Source organism: Medicago sativa, chromosome 4 (genome assembly GCF_051527215.1).
Source record: "Medicago sativa cultivar Bolivia chromosome 4, Bolivia_mono, whole genome shotgun sequence".
Lineage (NCBI taxonomy): Eukaryota > Viridiplantae > Streptophyta > Magnoliopsida > Fabales > Fabaceae > Medicago > Medicago sativa.
Genome location: NC_140752.1, coordinates 59,365,682 through 59,386,936, shown reverse-complemented (window position 1 = coordinate 59,386,936; position 21,255 = coordinate 59,365,682). Strand labels below are relative to the sequence as shown.

Here is a 21,255-nt window from a genome sequence, read left to right as displayed (position 1 = left end):
GCATCCTGATATTAGTTGAAACTCGTTCATGCATGTCCTTCATAACTCAAATATAAGCAATCCTAACTTTTTTCTTTTCTGGTGCTTTCCACAAAATCTCGATAGGCACTCTATTATACGCTTTCTCTAAATTAAGGAAAACCAAGTGCAAATATTTTTTATCCATCTAATATCACTCTATCACACGTCGTAGTAAGTAGATTGCTTCCATCATCGACCCCTCAAGCATAACATTGAACTGATTATCAGTAACTCAAATCTCTTTTCTTTGTATCAGTTCAATCTATTTTCCACATAATTTCATGGTATCACTCAAAAGTATAATTCCACTAAAATTTGCGCAATTTTGCATATCACTTTTATACTTTTTTCTACTTATTTGACATTTGTTTTGAACTTGTAATTTCTTTAAATGACGTGGAAAAAAAAATAAGGAATCAAATTGTTATCTAAAATGAATGAAGTTAAGCAATCATAATGTAATTTTGTAAATAGTGTTTTTAAGACACTCGTTAGCAAGATCCACACATAAAACCAACCTACAAAATTATCATGCAGAAGAAACAAGAAAGAGAGTGAAAACACAAGATATGAAATACTAAGTCCCATGGCATGGTTGGATTCTCCCCAAGGCAACATTGATTTTGACACCCCATACCGTATCCGTGACCACTGACATCCCATTACCTTTCAATAGTATTCATTCAAATTAAACTACCATAATAAAGTTCCTGACACATCCACACCCCCACTTCCCATATTTTCCTCTTCTTCCTCTATCTATCTATCTTCCATTCTCATTAATCATTTCACTCACCCCTTTCCCCACATTTATGTTCATTTTCCCAAGACTTTTTTCTTACACAATTTACCTTTACCCTCTTTCGAGATACTGTATAAAATAGTGTAGCAAAGAAAAATGTAGGAAAATATACTCCCACAAATGACCTTGTACTATTCCCACAAATCTTTTTTTTAACCATTAAATCAATAAATCACATCATAATTCATTTGTTTTAATGATGATAAATTCATCGATCAAAAAATGGTTGACATGATTTGTCTCATTTATACTTCCCCGTCCCTATATGTAAGCACTCTTTACCTCTAATAAATAGGTGCTTGGATATAGGGACGGAGGGAGTACATCATATAATCGATCCAAAATATAACACCAAAGCATAAAATTTCGAAAAATGTATATTCATAGTGTAGTAATAGTATAATTATTTACAACAAAAATGATTTTACAAAATCTACCATCCATTGGATTTGCATGATGATTTGATTACTCAAACTATTCACGAGATGAGAATTCACTTTTCCTTTTCCAAACCGCACGGACATCGAATCAATGCTAGCCATGTCACCATTAATATACTCGAAGTACTAATGTGGGTCCCATTAATGTCATCACCCACAAAAATTTCCAGCTGTAAACCACTAATAATTTTAAAAATTTCCAAATTTTTCATTTATTCTTCCCCATGCAATAAACACAATGTGTGTGAAAATCTACGTGTAAACCTTCATTGTTCAAAAGCCACGGTGTGAAGAATCAAAATGATACCCAATGCATACCCATTACGTGTCAAATTGTAATTGGCGTGAAACCCTTGAACTCCTATAAGACCTATCCACCTTTTCACTCAAAGAATGTAGGACCTGCCACGTGGCATCTCCTTCATGGACCCTACTATTGAAAAGTAGTGCTTTCCTTGTACGTGGGTCCCACAAATTCCTTTGAATAATGCTAAGGTTTGTAGCAGCCACTTTTTCTAATATCTCACCCAGCCTCCAAACATCTTTCTCCGCCACCGTGACTGAAATCTCCGGCCAGTTCACGGCGGAGGAAAACGGTAACCGGATACCGTCCGCTATGATTACCGGCACACAACCTAATGCAACGGATTCAACTAGTCTAGGGCTCCATGGGGCCCACCCCAAAGGACATAAACAAAACACCGAACGTGCAATTTCTGACTGGTAACCGGCAAACCTATGTCTCCGTAGGTAAAACCTCCGGTCATTGTTGAAATTTTTCCATATCACTGTTCTCACTTTCCTTCAAAGGCAAAACATAAATTCATTAGAAAATCACTAATACAATAATAACCAAAAAAACTCAATAATCACATTTATATCTTAAAAAATAAAACTTAACATTTTTATACCATTAGCCAAATTAGTTCATGGGTCAGTGTAATAAATGAAATAATTTGTGTCTACTCTCTAATATGAAAATTAGTTCATTGGCTAGTTGACAAAAAAAATTGGTCCTATATTAATTTTGTCTCATATAAAAATGTATAAATATTACTTTTTTTTTTTACCAACAAATATTACTTTTTATTGTGAGAGACAAATTGGGTTTTGGTCTTTTAAAATAATAAGCATATAAATTAAGATTTTATGTACCAAAAAAAATAAAAAATTAAGATTTTAATTAGAGAGGTTAAAAGTTTAAAGTGTGATTACTTGCTGTAAAATCTTCCACTAACGTTCTTAGGATGAACCTCCATTTTCCCACGAAAGAAAACCCAAATATCTCGCCGTCCGTTCACCGGAAAATTCTCCATCGTATTCCGTACACTTTCCGGCGAAACAAACGGTGGTATCACAACATGTTCAACTTTCTGACATGGATGATCATATGTAACACCAAACGTTTGTAACACAATTGAATTCTTCATAATTTCAGGTACCCCATCTTTCATTGCCACGTCCTCCTTCAAAACCCAAAAACAACAACAAAAAAAAACATCATTCGAAAAACTCAAAAAAAAAAAAAATCTAACATTTGTAACATGAAGCTGTTGTTTTTTTTTTTTTTTACCAGGGTGTGGAAACAAGAACCGAAATCATGGGAAGCTACGAAGACATGGTCGGATCCTGTGCTACGGTTCCAGAAAGGGTACTCGGTGGAGATGAGTTTAACTGCTGAAGAAATCAATGAGCGTGCATGACCAATTGCAGGGAAGCCATTAACGGTGCTGAAGTTACAAGAAACGTAAACTGGTACAAAGAAGAAATCAGCTTCATATGGGTCAAAAGTTCTTACATCACTTGTTAATAAAGCTCTATGAATAGCAACTTCTGAAGCAAATAAATGATTTTTGCATCTTGGGTTTTTAAGCCAAACTTTGTTGTATTTTGGTGGAAGATCATACACAAATATTTTCAAGTTTTTCAAGTTCTTCAAATTAGTGGTTTGAAGTTTTTGAGGTGATGATATTGTTTTTTTGATGGATAAGGATTGAGAAAGTGATTTTATGATATGGGTTGTTGATGTTATTTGATGATGTTTTATGTTATTGTTGTTGTTGTGGTTGTGATTGTTGTTGTTGCTGATGAGATAAGAAGTGAAGAAATAGAGAGAAAGAGAAAGCCAAAGAATCCATTTGTAATATTTATGAAAATGGTTTTTTTCTTGTTGTTGAGGTCTAATACCATGTTTATGCATGAGTTTCATTTTAACATAGTATCCTTTGTTTTTTGAGGGTTTTTTCTTATGATTCTGATCCATTTCATTTATTGGAAAAAACTATAAGAAGATGAGAGGGAAAGAGATTGAAGGTGAAGGATGTTGAGAGGTTGAGAAGGTGTTTTCTTGGTCTGGTGTGGAGAGAAGTGGAAGCTAAGCAAGAAACAGTGACAGGAAAGAAAGAATTAAGGAAAGGAAAGGAAAGGTGTGAGTTTTGTTGGAACTTCGTTATTGTACAGAGGATAAACAAATTGGGGTCTTTTTGTTTTTTATTTTGGACAAAATGTGGTTTGGTTAAATTAATGTTTTGGAAGGAAAATCGTTATGGCTTTTGAAATTTTATATTTTATTTTCTTATTACAGGGTGTACATGTACTGTATAGTCTGTAGTATTCCGAATTTCGATTATTCTCTAGTTATTGAGTGGACATTTTAATAAGAAAATGAAAAGAAAGGGAAAATACAGAGAGAGACATAGATAGGTGAATTATTTTGGAGGTCACATGGATGAGTATAATGAGGTAGTGAAGTGATGGATCAGAAATGAGCTTGGTGAATGGTGAGGCTCTCGGTAATATGCAGCTTTAGCTTTGTTTGTAGATTACTTCAAAGGTTTTTTCTTTCATTCATTTACTTCATATTGGTTTTTTCTGGTCACATCATCGTTTTTGTAATTTTTGGTTAACAAGAGAGTTAAATTAAAAATGTTTATAAACTTAAATAATTTATGTGTGACTAAAATAACTTAAATGATAGATCTGTTACAAACCTTAATTTTAAATGACTTATGTGTGACCAACATAATTTAAAGAACCAATCTTTTACAAACCTCGATCCCTATTGTAATTTAGTCTAAATATTATCACACTGTGTTGGTTCTTGCCATGTCTAAAAAGTTGATACAATAAAATTTCATCAAGCTTATATCATATACTCTATTTATATTGAATGAACTCTCGTTCTATCCTTTTGGACACCAAACAAACTCTTATTGTAAGTTAACTAATTCAGTTTTATACTTCCAATATGATCGTAGTGAAGAATTTTGCTCTCCACCCAGCACGTTTTGCTCCCATCCTGCAGCCCTTCCATATTTACCCTTGCGCATGTTAACTAACGCAAGTGTAAATGTATGCGTTAGTTAACATGCGTTGCTCAACTTAAGTAACGCAAGTGTTAAAACACTACGTAAGTTAACTTGGGCAGCCAATTAGCCATGCGTGAGTTAACTCACGCACCCAATTACACATGCGTGAGTTAACTCACGCACACTCTGTGCATACAACCAGAAGAGGCAGAAACCTCTTTTTTCCCTATTTTTTCAATCCTTCTTTCATACATTCATTCAAGAACAGAATTTTCATCATTCATTCAATAATACATTCAATCAAGAGCAACTCATAATTATATTACGAAAAATAACGAAATAAAATAAGCGAATAACATAACGGATAATGTCATAAAAACGCGAAAAAGCGCAAGTGTAATAGGATTACAACCAAATCCAACAAAATGTCAAACAAAAAAAAAACTACACAAGTCATAAAACATAAAAGCTACACAAGTCATGTTGGTCCATCCCGTGGACTCCTACTCCTCCTCCGCGGAGTCGGCACCTGCTCCAACATGCTCCACTCAGACTGTATGCCCTGCATGATGCGAAGAACCTCTGGATTACCAAACACATTTGGATGCCCAATTGCACTGTCCACTCTAGCTCTGATGTTGCTGATGATCTGGTATGGGTCGGGAGGATGTCTGGCCCACTGCTGCTCAACAAGAACCTCCTCGTAAGCAGGGACAGGACGAGGAGGGGCATCAGCTGCGTAGTCAGGAATGGCCGCAGGGGGGTGCACAATAGGATGTGATACTCTAATGAACCATTTCATGTACCCCTTAGTATGAGCCCACAGCTGGTTATCCGGAACCGGATGACCCCTCTGCTGATGGCTGAGGACATGTAGAGCAAACTCAGTGAAGGCCTGGGCCACATCATCCGCCGCAAGAAGCTCAATGTCTGTAGGAGGCCTGGGAATTCTCTGGACATACCCGTACTGCCTAATAACCCGCTCTGGCAAGTGACGGACCATCCTGTCTCTGCCGGCCATGATCCATCCTGAGTACCAGCATATATCCTGAAAGGGCGTGATATGTCGTCGTCTCTCGTACGGCATCCAGGTGACATGAGAAAGGTCCATCGAATCGATGGCAGCTCTGTAGTGACGAGGATCAATAAAGCCCCTGGGAGGTTTCCATTGACTCACAAGCGGGGAAACAGTAGGGTCGTAGGCATCATCATCAATCCTCAGAATGATGTTCGAGAAGTGCGTCAAAGTCCATCCCTGCAAACACAAAGAAACAAATATTTATATCACCGCAAGAATTATACAGACAACTAAACATTTACGATCCAATAAGTAAAAAAGAAGAAAAACAATTATTACCACAAGCAATGTCATGTAACCGCCAATGGAGGCCACAGATGAGTCGGAGGTAAGAGATAGCTGCTCATATAGGAAAGCAAGTCCCATCCCACCCCATGACCAGCTGTCCAACTCGTCCATATCTTGCAGCGCAAGCAGCCAAAGCAGATTAATGTTTTTGCTGTTCTTGACGGAAAAAATGGTCCAGCCAAGCAAGAGCAACAGAAACGCCTTAACGCATGCTAATTTAACTACAGCTCGCTCGTTCTCCTCCTCAACTGTGTCAACCTCAAGAAGGTGATTACACCTATTCAAGAGCTCCTTATATCGCCTCTTCAGTACATCAAAACTGATGTGAGAACCACCCTGTTTTATCAGCTCCTTAGCGGCATCCTCCTCTGTAAACAGTAGGTCCGTCTGCATCATCTCTAACCCCTCCTCACGGGTTAACTCTCTATCAGGAAGGAGTCTCCCAGTGATGGGAATGCCTAGGAGACACGCCACATCATCTAGTGTGATGGTCATCTCTCCAACCGGTAGATGGAAGCTGCTGGTCTCCTTATGCCATCTCTCTGTCATCGCACAAACGAACCCGTGAGATATGTTCTCGTACCCACTAGTCAGGAGGGGAGTCAGACCAGACATATTCACTTCATCCCAAAACCACTGATTTTGTTCCCCCGGAATAGACAATGCCAAATTTTTAATGCTCAGCTTCTTCCCGTGCGAGATACCTTTCACCCTATGTTTTCTTCGAAACTGAAATACAAAAACAAAACACAACAAACAATAAGTCGTTAAATAAATAATAAGTAAAACAAACATTAAATATATGCTAACATAAATGTTAATTCAAACATTAAATAAGTAAAATAATAATTAGAATAAGTTGTATAAATAGTAAAAGAAGTAAAATAAACACTGAGTAAGAATAACATAGACATTTAACAACAACATTAATTATTTTAATTGAATTTCAAAACAAAAAATAAGTAAAATAAACATTAAATTATACTTACATCGGCATCAACTCATATCCTACATGCCACATGTCCACCAAAGTTAGGTAAAAGCGTGAGATCAGAAGGCCCCCCTGCATAGCCGTCCGGACCGGCCTCGTACACCACCCTCGGCACCCCCTGAAAACGAGGCTCGGGCTGCTCAGGCTGCTCAGGCTCATCATTCTGCTAAGGCTCCTTAATAACAGGTGGCTCCTCAACAGCAGGCTCCTCAATAACAAACTTGTACTGGTGAGGCTGAGGCTCCTGAAACTGATACGCATCATGCGGCTGCTGATGGACCTCATAATGCTGCTGATACTGCGTCGGGTCCATAGTCTGGGATGGACCCGTCTGCGACGTTGACCCCCCTGCAGCATCATCTCTAGCAAGTCTCGTTCCCCCACCTCTCCCTCGACCAGCCATAGGAGGGCGTAATGCTTCTTTCTCCCTCCGTGCACTACCAGTAGGGGCCATCCTCCCTGCCCTAAGTCTGTCACTCCTATCCTGAGGCGGCTCAGACGGCTCAGGCGGTCTCTGAGACGCATTCCTCTGAGGCATATCTGCACAACATTTAACAAAACACAAATTCAATATACATTTTCACACGCACATTGTGTCATTTCCAACAATTCATCAACAACACTAAAATTTCAACAATGTCATTTCAACCCGTAAACTACCACATTACAGTCAAACATACTATAATCAAAATTAAGAAACCATATGCTAACTAATTTGATAAGTCACGATCCAAAAAAACGAAAAAATGACCATTGAGACATTTTACCAAACACATGGTGTGCAATTTTCAAACAACTACCTTAATCTAACAATTTGTAGACCCTAAACTACCACATTCTACTCTAAACAACTTCTAAACAACAATCATATTTCTTCAATCATCAAAACTAACATGCAAACCAAATATATAAAAACCTAAAAATGTCATATTTCTTCAAAAAAAAAAAAACTAAAATTTCTACAATTTAAATGCAATTAAGTATGATAATCACCACTTACTTGATAATGTGGGAGAAATTGGCTTTGAATGGCGCAAGAATGATGAAAATCGGATATGGGGGGAAAATTTTCGAAGTTGGGAAGTTGGAGAAATGAGGGAAATATGCTTCTGTGTTGGTGTTATATGACTTAACTAACTCTGCGCAAGTTAACTTACGCACCGCATGTTAAGTCACGCATAAAATATAACTTGCGCAAGTTAAGTTGCGCAGCGTGACTTAACTTGCGCAAGGGTAAAAATGGAAGGGCTGCAGGGTGCGAGTGATTTGTGCTGGGTGGAGAGCAAAATTCCGTAGTGAATGATATATTCGAATCTCTTTCAAATTATTCAACTCTTATGTCACTGGTCCGCCCAATCTACCAAGTCTTGTGCCACCGGTTCGATCTTGATTTCTTTTTTTGTTGAAAGAACCGGTTCAATCTTGATGTTATGTTTTGATGTTGCATTTAACATCTTTAAAAATCTCCCCTAAAAAATCTGAAAAAAAAATAAAAATTCCGCTGAAAAAAAATCTTATATAACTATGTCAAAAAAACATTTTAATTTTTTTAAAAAATCAAAATCAAATTATATAAGCAAAATGAGCAACATACAAGTTTTTTTTCTTCTCATTTTCACATTTTTTTAGATAGATGAAATCACAATAACCATTAAAAACTCTCACACATAAGTAGAGAAGTCAATGTTCGAACTCCGATCAGAGCGTCCCCACCTAACAATTGCAACATTTTTACCATTTAAGCTAAGACTTGTGAACACCTTTTTGATTTTTTTTTTTAAGGAAGGAACCTTTTTTTTTTGAGAGAAAAGGAAGGAACCTTTTTGATTGTTCTAAAAATCATTTCTTATAAATTTGTATATTTATAATATTAATGAAAAATATAGTTAAAAAATGTTCTGTAATTGATTATCTAAAAAAAATTAAATTAAAACACAATTATTGTAAATCACTTTTTATTAAATCGATCAATCTATCACTGTTACAAATCAAATCTACTACTCCCTCCGTTTCAAAATGAATGTCGCTTTAGCCAAAAAAAATTGTTTCAAAATGAATGTCACTTTCAGTTTCCAATGCAATAATAACTTTTTCTTTTCAATTGTACCTTCCAATTAATACTCCGCACACTACTTCCAAAAGTATTACTTTTAAAACTAACCAATAGTTAATAAGGATAATTTGGTAAAATAACCATTTTCTTTCTTTTAATCATTGCATTTCTTAATATGTGTGTAAACACCTAAAACGACACTCATTTTGAAACGGAGAGAGTAATTTGTAAACTGAAATAATTTATTTAACATTTTAGAAACACTCGATCATTTTTTTGGGTTAACCCACCTGATTAAAATCTTCGATATCCAATAGAAGTCTCAAGGTTCCAACCGTATTTTTGGTAACAATCAATCTCCCTAATACTATCCTTCATTCATATAACTAAAGAAAACACTTTGTCTTGTCAAACAAACAAAAAACAAGGACACACAATTCATGTGCGCAGTGTTGGAGTTGTTGTGAGCTCTTACATACATCAACCAAATTTTCTGGCGTTATTATCATATCATCACACATTGAAGATAAGGTTGTCTTAAATAGGGTTTACAATCAGCATCAAACTATAATTTATGACATCAAGACCAAAATTGTCTGGCGATCATTCTTGAGGAAGAAACACGCTCAATATATTCAACTAATTAGTAATTATGAGATTGGGTCAAGTACTAAAAAAAAAAAAAACTATGAGTTTTAGAAATCTACATGACGAATATCACACAAATTAAATGGTCTCTAATGGACTTCTCAGTTGAGATACTGCGGTAGTCGGTAGAAATGATTACGATCAATTACTTCAACCTGAAGGAGGCCACATGGATTAGTGAAAAATGAGTGGCTCAGATCTGACTGGTCTCTCCGATCATCGGAGAGAATCTAATCTCAATATTGCATGTTTAATCTCACACTTCAATATATTAAATATTTTTTTTACCATATAAGTTAAGTTGTAAGTGTGTAAGTCGGTTGTTCCAAACTCAAACTAAAGTAATTTTTTCTTTGTTTTAAAATAAATAATATCTATCACGAATTCCCTTCTCTAGATGAAATTTCTAATTAAATAAACTAAGAGTAAGCACTTATGCATTTATTTTATTGATACAAAACACTAAATTTGTATATTATGGCATCCTACTACATCACTAATCACCCCTTGCTGAGCATGTTTAGTGACCTTCGACCCATTCTCCTTAATTAACTATTTCTAAATAAACCGGTGACATCACCTTTTTAATCATTTTCTTGACCTGTTCAAAACACAATTATTAATTATTATCTATTATTTTGATTATTTGATTGTATTCTAACAAAATTTTAATATTAAACAAAAATCTCATCAAATTTTGAAAAAAAACAATTATATAAAGGTGAGCACTCCATTCTTAAGCTAGCTCTAAAAAAAAAAAAATCGTAAGATCAACATATTCGAAGCAAGGACAAATTCTATTTTGACGTATGTGCTAAAAGTGTCCTTGAGAATCATCAACGCGATGCTCAAAGAAATCAATTTCTGAGACAATTCGAAAATTCAAATCACTTTCATTCAAAGTAACTATACCAGATTAAACACATGCATGCAAAATAAGTTTTAAAAGTTGGTTACAATGAATGTAGTAATAAGAAGACACCCAAGACCAAAATTCAAAGATTAGAAGAAACTTGTATAAATACTTCACGAATTTTTAACTTATGAGTTTGTTTTATTTAACTCAACTTAACTATTAGTTAGATACATATTTTTTATAAATTAAATACAAAATATAATAATAAAAACAATCAAATCCGATGTTATAATTAGGGTTTAAGCTCCGACTTATTTATTTGTATGAGTGAATTTCGAATGACTATTATTATTTTGTGAATCTATAAAAAAAAAAGTTAAAGGCAGTAGCCACAATGAAAAGTGGCCATAGCTTTTATGATATGTGAGTGTTGGAAAAAAGAAATTAAAGAAGAAGCATATATAGAGTTAGATTTTTCTAAATTATTAACAAGTCTCGCGTATACGGTAAGCCAATTTTACATATCTCGTGTATGGGTGAGCTAATATCTATCTCTTTTATTTTTGCCTTTTATCTTTGGTATTTATCTCTTTTACGAACACATAAAAATAGGGAAAATAAAATAGGTATTGGTGGAATTGCTCAAATTGAATTATTATTAAGATAAGATCAATTGCTTGAACCGATCAAAGAAACTATATGATAAAAAGTTGGTACACGGGAACACATATTTATTCAGCGGCCAAGTGGGTTGTACATATTTGTTACGTATCCATAAAGAATAATAAATGGTTGATGAAAAAATAATCAATTTGATTGTATCTTGATGTCAAAGGCAATAGGATTAGTATGGGGTCACCTGAAATGAAATCAAACAAAGACATTCTTTGTGAAACTGAAATATATGATGTCATTGGATGAATTTTTTGGTAGGAGTTTTGGTCAGATAAGCATTCAAAATACGTTTAGATTACTTGATTAAGAAGCTACTACATGACCCAATCCTAGCCACAAAAACTACCCAAAAATGCGTCTAGCCTACGTTCCCATCATTAATTAATCAATAAACTTTCCCAATGTCGTGGATGTCATTAATTAGCAAAGCAATATTAAAGTCGACCGCCATATAAACATACTTCCTTTTTTAAGAGGTATCCTTCCCTTTTTATCTCTTTCATTTTTCAAATTTCTTTTGGTTTTAAATGGACCTCATACGGTAGATATGACATTAGTTTCATCAGATTAATCGGTTTTAAGCCAAATTTTGAAAACAAATATAATTTATATGCAATACGGGCCAGCCAGCCCGTTTAGGCCCAGCCCACTATTAGCCCGCCAAAAACGGGTTGGGGTGGGGCGGGCCAACTTGAGGTGGTGGGCTCAAACTCACACCCCACCCTGCCTAAAGGCGGACTAGCGGGTTGACCCGTCTATTTTTTAAAATATTTTTTTGTCGATTGTTATTAACAAATACACTGTTATTATAAAAACAATAAATTCAATATAAAGACTCTAATATTAAACAAATCTCAAAATAAATCCACCATACATTCAACATAAAACAAATTATAAAATAAATCCAACAACATGAAATAAGTCTCAATATAATGCAGTGGTGAATCTGTTTTTTTCTAGAGGTAGTGGACTAGTGGTGAATCAGTTATCAGTTATCACTATCAGAGAGAGTGGGACAATTTGAGGTTGGGTTGGTAACATTTGGCACAATTATTGTTTAACTGCAGCTACCTAGCTAGTTTAGTTTGATTTTTTTTCCTAACTTTTTATGTGTTGTACTCTGCTACTTTGTCAGGCTTCTTGTGGAACACCTTGTGCTGAAGTGGCTTGATTTTGATTGTTAATATATGTTTTATTTGTCCATTCCAAAAAAAAAAATCAATCACTTTAATGAAACTTTTTACTTTAAAAATTATACAAAATGATGACCAGGTGATTGAATTTAAGTTTTTAATAAACTCTCTGTAAGATGAATTGTTCGAGAGAATCTTATTTTCATTTAGGCTTAATAGCAGTTTTAACCCCCTAACTTTTCTAAAGTTGCGATTTTGGCCCCATAAGAAAAAAACTACAAAACCGCCCCCTAAGTTTTGCACCTGTGGCAGTTTTGGCCCCCAAGGCCAATTTTGACTCGGTCTACGCTGACGTGGCACCCTAAGTAAGGTGCCACGTGTTATTTTTTTATTTTTTTGTTTGGCCTTGGGGGCCAAAACTGCTACAGTTGCAAAACTTAGGGGGCGGTTTTGTAGTTTTTTTTTCTTATGGGGCCAAAATCGCAACTTCGTGAAAGTTAAAGGGCGAAAACTGCTATTAAGCCTTTCATTTATAAATGTAAATCTTTTGATCAAATTTTACTTACATTCCATTCGACAACTAATTACCAACCCCTTTTCTTGAAAAGTGGAGGATTAAGACTAAAAATAAATTATACAAATGTTAAGTTTGAGTAGTTTATGAGTAAAAACTTTTACAACAACATTATATCGTGAAAAAGTTTTGTTCTTTTCAAATGTTTTCTTCTATTGATCTTTACATGACAAATCTTTTTCCCTTATCAATTAAGCAAACAACCAACGGCTAAAATTGTTATAGTACATTAAGGTAAGCAAATAAAAGTAATTCATGGATTGTGGTAAAGACTTAAAGGTGAAAGTTATATTCGGGTGATTTAAAAAGTTTAAATAAGTGACCATAAATTAAAAGTTATTTAAACACGTATCTGTATATTAGTGTCAAAATTGAACACTCATTTCTCTTTACATATTGGTGGCATCTAGATTGCACGGTGAACCATACTATATAGGTAAAATGTGTTAATTAATCGGCACAGTGGATAAACATTAGAGATTGAAAGAACGCAATTTTTGTATCCAAAAAAAGAAGAATGGGAACACAATTTCAATAATAATTTTGAAGGGGTCGATGTGGTCCCGCAGCATATGCAACTTAGGCTAAACACATAGAAATGGCCAAATCTCATGATGCATTACTGATTGTTGTGTTCTCTTTGCTAGTTGGACACAAAGCTTCAAGCTAGTTCACGTGAGATTACACTTTCTAATTCTATATATGATGATAAGTTTCAATATAACATAATTGTAAACAAATCCTTCTTTTTGGTTTTTAAGCATCACCACAATAAAATTAAAGTGCCAATCTTTACAACTTATATAGCTTATGTTTTTTTTTTTTTTTTAAGAAATATATAGTGGTGTATCTTAATGAAAACTTCAGAGGGTATTATATTTGTAATAAGATTGATCTTTCATGTAAAGAACAAATTCGCATCCATCTCCCCTAAAGAAACAAATTCCCATTTAGGCATAGTGATAAGATCACTACATTTACCTCATTCTTTTTTGGTTACAATGCAAAAGGGAAGAAAAAAGAGCAAAAGGAAAAACAGAAAGCAAACATAAAAAGAATTATTCTTTAGAAAAGAAAGTCTCAACCGCGTCCATCCTAAGGAGATTCAAGAGGTCATCCGGAGGGGAGAAATAGTAGAACAACTCAGTTTTTGAAGAGGCTCCAAGTTTGACCATGAAATACGCAAATTGATTACCCTCCCTGAGAGTGTGGTAAACAGTGACATTATTTTGCTATATCAAATCTTTCACATCTTGAATCCAAATCGCATAGACATGAAAACTCAAATTAGAACCCTTAAGGATGTTGATACAATGCAAAGAGTCACTCTAGCAGACGAGATCATCAATATTTAAGTTTTTTGCCAAAATTAAGCTCTGGTAGATAGCATAAAGCTCAACATATAAGATGTCAGATGAGTCAGGAATATATTCGGAAAAAACTGATAAATAAAATCCAGCATCATTTCGAATGACACCACCAAAACCAGCTCTCAAGGGGGTGCCAAACAACTACCATAAACATCAAGGATGATGCCAGAATGGTTACCATTGTTCCACTTTTATGAAAATGTCATCTGACACGATTATGGGATTAGTAGCAAAACAAGATATGAAGGAATCCACCATGCTATGAATGTTGTAGGAGAGGCGACAAAGAGGCCAATTCTCATTGCTTAAACACATAAGATTACGGCGGCGCCAAGCCCACCAAATAGTAGCGGCAAAAAGGAAAGAGTGAGGGCCCATAGCCCTTTCCTTCAACCAGTCAATAATTCTCCCGTGTTCAATTATTCTCATCCCATTTTTTTTTAAATTATAATTAGTATATTCTCCTGTAGGTAATAACAAAACCCAGAAAATAAGAGGCATGAGAGGTAGAGAAAGAGGCAGCGGCCACAGTAATTACCTAGGGCAATCACCATCACCGGAGGTGATATATCATGAGAGGGATAAAATTTCAACCATGGTGGCACAAATTGGGGTAGGGATTGGCTAAAGACGTTTGAAAGCTATCTGACCGAAGGATCAAGGACACGACACGACAAGAGATATTATACGACATGGAGGAGTAATAACATTTTTTTTATAGGAAAAAAAACATTTATAACACACTCTTTTTTTTTTTTTTTAAAAAAGTACTATATTTTTTTTATTTTATCAAAGTTCATTTTTACCATGAAAACCGGGCTCCACCATGAAATAAAGGATTGAATTGTGGAGAAGATTTTCCCTCCAACAAGACACGTTAAGACACATTAGTCCCTTTGGCGCTTTTCTCTTCTCTCACACGATTCAACTTTCGAAACCTAACAGTTACCAAAACTCTCCTCTCATGGACGACCCTTTGGATTTCGAGCTACAAGACGACCTTCTCGTACCACTTCCTATCAACAAGAAGAGGTATTCTTCCACCATCTCCTTCAAGTTTCAATTTTTACCGTTTTTTTTTTCTTTTCATTTTTGGGATTTAGGGTTTCCTAAAATTTAAACTTTTATGCAAAATCTATGTTTTTTTCACATGGGTTCCCTTCATTTAATTAAAATCACGAGTTTTAACTTATGTAGTAGCGCGGATATTTCAAATTGAAAGTGTGTCTGGTGTTCGACATGTGTGAGTGTCCGTGTCAGTGCCATTGGTTCATAAGTTCTAAGTAATAATTAAAATTTATGTGAATTAAGAAGTTATTGGGTTGAATGATTTTCTCAATGATCACTTCAAAAAACAGTACAAGCTTTTAGAGAATCAGAATTTCAAGTTTAAAGTTTGAATTTTTACCATTTTTTTCTTTCTGGGTTCAGGGTTTTTATAGTTTAGTTTTCCAAAATTGCAAATTTTATGTCAAATCTATGTGTTTTTGTTAAATGGGTTTCCCTTTATTTGATTTAAATAAGTAATTCAAATAATGAGTTTTAAATCATGAAGCACCGACATTTCGGATTGAATGTGTTTGACACTTGTGAGTGATTTTGAGTGTCTCGTATATGTGTCTTTGTCAGTGCTTCGTAGGTTCTAACGAGTAATTAAAATTTATGTGTGTGAACCAGGAAGAAGGTTATTGGGTTGGATGATCTTCTTAATGAACACTACAAAGAACAGGAGAAGCTTGCAGAGAAGCAGAATAAGCAGGCAAAGAAAAAGGTTAAGGCAAATGAAAAGAAGAAATACGATGATGAAGATCGTAAGGAAGCTCACTTGAATAGGCTAGTTGAGAAATGTCACAATCAGGCATAATATTTACTTTCTTTTTACCCTTTCTTACATTTGTTTTTTATTTTTATACTTGACACTGTTTGTTACTGATTACTTTTGCATTCTTAATCCAGTTGAAAGCCTTTGGAGAAGAGAATGAAATTCCAGTTTGGGGGGTAGAAGTTTTTGGTGAACAGGTCATTATACTAAATCAAATGCTCAGTAGTTCTCTATGTATATGGTTGTTTTTATCTCTTAATTGTTTGTATACTTCAGATTAGTAATGTTTTCATTTTGTGTGCTGCAGAAACCCTTTCCCCCTCTGGACTTTCCTGATCTCGGAAGTTGTAACTTTATACAATCTTTTTTGAACAACAGACTAAATTCTGTCGTCGAGTTGGCTGCAGACAAAGGTTGCTATGATGTTTTTGATTTTTGAAGCTATAATGTTGTCATTTTTCCGTGTTTTTCAATTTTAAACCATCTATCTATAATATTGCAAAATCGTGCCCTAAATTAAGCCATATTTAAGCCCTTTTTGGGTAAATAACTTAATGAAGCGCTTATAGCATAAACGCTTATCATTTAAGTGTTATCAAAAGATAAAATAATGTTAAACTGATTTCATAAGCTATCTTGAAGAGCTTATGAAATTACACTGAAAACAGTCTCACAATTGTTCATGCCAGTAGGTAAACTCAAACAAGTCAATCCAAACATGCTGTTATATCAGGACACTGCTTATATACGCTATTGGATGAAACCGACTTATTTGTTGTAAGTTGGAATCTCACTTGATACTGTGTCCTTTCAGGAGATAGCTTTCTTGAAGGGTTACTAATCAATGGCTGGCTTTCAAAATTAGCTTTCCTTTCCGGCCATGTTGAGAAACCTGTAGCGTTTTGGGCCTTTAACACAAGTAAGTAAAATTAGCTTTCCTTTCAAAATTTTCTTTCATGTTTATGTTGACATTAGCTATGAGCATGATAGCATGATTGTTATACATCTGGTTTGCTTTGTTATTTCAGTGTTATATTCATCAAAAGAAGAGCTCCAGAACTCTTCCAGCGACTTTTGGTGTGAAATTCTCTCTTCTGGAAATGAGGTAAACTTGTTTGTAATGTTAAACTTAGAGCAAATTTACTTTATAGAAATGATGACCTGGCATGTTTATCTCAACGCCTTTTTTCTCTAATAATATTAATTTGTTACTACTCATGTTCATTCTTTACCAGGTTGATCAATTTTCTGTCAAAATTGATTGGTTTCCTGAGTACAAAGATTTGAGAAGTGCTCTTGACACTTACGGGTTTTTCTTTAAGTTTTCATCCAGTGCTGCACATGAAAGTTCAGGTATCTTTCCATAAGATATTTGAATACATTAAGTTTCAGCACTCTAAAGCTGATATATTTCTATGTTCACAAATATATTCCATTTCATGAACATCTTATTTCTTTTTCAATTGCACTTAATTTAGAGATGTTCGCATTATTTTTCAATTGGAATGCAAACATCTTGCCATATCTACTCCTCTGCTTCTAAGAACAATATATGTCATTGTCTTTAGATTCTAACAATGGAGGTCCACCCCAAAATATTAGAGCCTGGATCAGATTTGTCACTTACTGTTGCCGGATAAGGTAAGCAGCAGCACATAGTCTACACCATATATAACCCAAATGATTTTTCTGTCATGTTTATCTTTTGTCAGTTATCATTTGAGTTATAAAGTTGCATCAATAAGATTACTCTTCAAGTGCAGCATGTTGAAAGTATGATATTGGTAACTCATACCTCTTGATTTTGATCACAGGAGTAAAAAAGCTATCTTCTCTACTACAGAAGCTGAAGAGATAGTTGAAATTATTATATGTTTGTTCCTAGATCGCCGGTTTCAGGGGTTGTTGGTGCTTTTATATGACTGCTTGGAAGCAGCTGTTGATTATTTTACTGACCAAGAATGGTGCTCAAGCTGCGAGAACATAGCGAAATTCATTGCTTGCAGGTTATTACTTCTATTGATTGTTCTTGCTATAAGCTAGCTTTGCTTCATTTCTCTTATTCTTGTTGTCTTGGATCTGCAGAGTCTCAGAGGATTTGAATTGCATCCGGACTGTTGAATCTGTTTCAGAAGTCAGTTCTCGCTGTAGGCAACTTAGGAGCGCCATTGCCTATCAAACCGTACTTTCTTGTTTTGATGGAGTACAATACTTTCCCCTTCCATCAAGTTTATTTATTGTTGTGTATATATGAAGTTAAATGAATGGTCTCGTTTGTGTTGAAAGTTACTTAGCATTCATGTGATAAAATTAAAAAATTTAACACCGAAAATCCACTGTTAGGACTTAGTATGAGAGGGTATTTTAAGTAATTAGTAGGTACTTAATTAGGTTTTAGTACCCATTGGATCTTGGAGAGGCTCTAATACCATCTTAGAATTGAGGTTGTGCCTAACCCAATCTCACAAAACCGGCTTGTGAGGTGAGGATTGCCCCTACTTATAAGCACATGTTCAGGCCATCTTTTGTCCGATGTGCCTCTTATTATTTAATCCTAATGGGCCACTTCCTATAAATCTACATAAACCTAATTAACTACCTACTAATACTTAAAACACCCTCTCATACTAAGTCCCAACATCCACTCTCAAAATTTTATTGATGAAAGAAAATTCATGCATTCTTTGTTTGTAATGTTTGAAAAGTACTTTATTTCAATTCATCAGTGTGTTAAATGAAGTTATGTTCTTATTTTAAAAAAGGCTGCTTTGTTGCTGAGATTTTTCTGACCTACATGCGGAATGTTGTCAGCACTTTTTTCACAGATTCAATTCTTGGCATCGACAAAATAACACTAAGTTATATTTGGTGTTGAAACTTTTGTATCACATGATATTTCTAATAAGCCCGTAATATCAACCATAGGATTCAAGCACAGTGGATGAGATATTAAAATGCTTTGGTTGTGATCTGATTTGTGATAGAAAATTACCGCTTTCGTAGCTATAAGACTTATGATGTTGTATGAGCCAGCAAGAAATTTAGTGTTGTAGAGATCAAATGTTGTGATGAATGAGTAATTATACAAAATAGGATTTAGAATGAAATCATTAGAGATAGTCTCATCTTAGGTAATTTTAAAATGTATGGAGAAGGATTTAGAATGAAATCATTAGAGATAGTCTCATCTTAGGTAATTTTGAAATGTGTGGAGATAATGTTGACATGTTTGTAGAAGACCTGGAAAAGCAAGCACTAGTAAGAATAACAATTGTAAAGGATAGTCCATTACTTTGAGATTGAGGGGAGATCGAGGAAACTACAGGTCAAATCACCATGACAACTTAAGATTTATATAATCTATCGGTAGGTAGACATTCATGAAAGGACATTACAGTGTTGTTTGATCCCTGTAGTCAACTCCATCTTGTGAGAGAAGACTTCAAAGAGCGAAAAAGTTGTTTCACTGCAAGGATCAAGTTGAGGGTGTGTTTATTAGGAGGACTTGAAGTTGAAGATCTGAAATGTGTTTCTGCTCATCAAGAAACTCGTGGCAAGTGTCATGTCACTAGTAAGGGAGAAGCCTGCGAGGAAGAGGATGAGATTGTGTGCTCACAGAAGAAAAAAATTGAGTGCAAAGCGTACACAATATCACTATAAAATGTAGATCTAAGGGGCAGTGTTATAGAAAATCAGTCACCACAATGGTAAATATCGGCCGGTATTGCGGATTTTTCTGCCATAATCCATTATAACGGCGCTACAAAGCGGCCGGCATGGCGGCATTTTGGCTCTCTGCCATGGACCACACACCCCAAATTTAATTGCAGTAGTATCTGTGATTGCTATCGTGATTTGCTTAAATAAGTTACATTGATATTGTTTTTCTCAGGCTTAAGTAAGTTACATTTATATCGTTTTCCTCAGGCCAGCAATGGAGAAGAGATCCTCAAATCACTTGATGCAGTTAACTTGAAACATAAAAGCTGTGATTTCTTCAAATTGTACATTCACTTAGTCTTGGCAAAGAATTGGATTTTGTCCGACAACTCGGTTGAAGACAATGAAGTAATCCATGAGATGTTCTGTTCTTTTCTTAGACATTGTTCTACCTTAATTTCACCAACTGACCTACGATCTTATGCATCAGAGGTGAATGGAATTCTTTTCTTATTTTTAATCAGTTATTATTTGGTTACTATGTAATTTGACATAGAGCTATATATGTTTCAGGTTCGTCATAAGGCTTCATATCTTCTGAATTTCTCAGTCTAAAAATGATTATGGTATAAGCTATCTTCAGTATCATGGCAAATGTCAAGTTGTTACTACTTGTTGACTGGCATGAATCAAGATATCTTGCATAGCATTGTAGGATATAAATTGTAACATGACACAGTGGCATGCTTACTGAAAAACTTGCTGGCTTGTCTGTGTACATTATGGTTCAGGTGTATCTTAGGTTAAAATCGAAGTGTGCTTTCTCTGGTGTCTTTTGTGCCGCCTACTTCTATTCTGGACAACTCTCCTAAGTTTAAAATAGACTATAATGAGGAAGGTTTGAGTTTTGAAGGGGAAAAATACTCTCATTGGACTCATCTTTGTTGATTCTAAGTTTTAACTTCAGTATTTGTATTCTTGTTGGATTTTAAACCCGTATTTAGATTCATTATGATATTTTCTGTGTTTCTTTTGGAGAGTTAGACTTTGTTTATCTAATTGCTATATGATTAGTCAGACTTTCTTGCATTTCTTGCTGTTTCAATTTTTGTTTGTTGGTCATTGTTGTTGAGGAAAGTGGAGGAAGTTGAAGAAAAAGGTTATGATTTACTAGCGAAAAGACCGGCATTAATGTGTCTATTATGCCACACTTTTTATTGTGTTAATGTTTGTAAATTATTATCTATGTTCTTTATGAAATTTTGATCTTGATTAAAATATAAGTATAGATGTTTGTTTCTTTTAAATTACATTACAACAAACATAAAAACTAGGTTTATGTATTTCAACGACACCAATAATATCTTTTTTCTTGTGTTCGCGACCAAGAAAGAATTTCTTGTTGTTGTCATTAAAAAAATAAAAATGACACACATACATAATTGAACAAAAATTAAAGAAAAAATAATTGAATGATATGATTAAATTCTTTTTCATTTATTTTTATTAAATTCTTTTTCATTTATTTTTCTTTAC

General features: G+C 34.7%; 2 protein-coding genes across 2 annotated transcripts; one reads left to right on the top strand and one right to left on the bottom strand.

Moving 5' to 3' along the window:
- Positions 1–1,187: 1,187 nt before the first annotated feature.
- On the bottom strand, positions 1,188–3,718 carry LOC146930290 (putative glucuronoxylan glucuronosyltransferase IRX7). Its single transcript, XM_085701864.1, has 3 exons — positions 2,837–3,718; positions 2,479–2,729; positions 1,188–2,065 (listed from the first exon to the last, which is right to left on the bottom strand). The coding sequence occupies exons 1-3, from the start codon at positions 3,524–3,526 to the stop codon at positions 1,585–1,587; spliced, it is 1,422 nt and encodes a 473-aa protein (XP_085557990.1). The 5' UTR covers positions 3,527–3,718; the 3' UTR covers positions 1,188–1,584.
- An 11,436-nt stretch (positions 3,719–15,154) lies between these two features.
- Positions 15,155–20,808, top strand: LOC146930289 (actin protein 2/3 complex subunit-like protein). The gene is made up of 12 exons (XM_085701857.1): positions 15,155–15,269; positions 15,915–16,095; positions 16,194–16,256; positions 16,367–16,472; positions 16,874–16,978; positions 17,088–17,164; positions 17,295–17,412; positions 17,628–17,700; positions 17,874–18,065; positions 18,145–18,262; positions 19,987–20,211; positions 20,293–20,808. The coding sequence occupies exons 1-12, from the start codon at positions 15,202–15,204 to the stop codon at positions 20,332–20,334; spliced, it is 1,368 nt and encodes a 455-aa protein (XP_085557983.1). The 5' UTR covers positions 15,155–15,201; the 3' UTR covers positions 20,335–20,808.
- Positions 20,809–21,255: the final 447 nt, after the last annotated feature.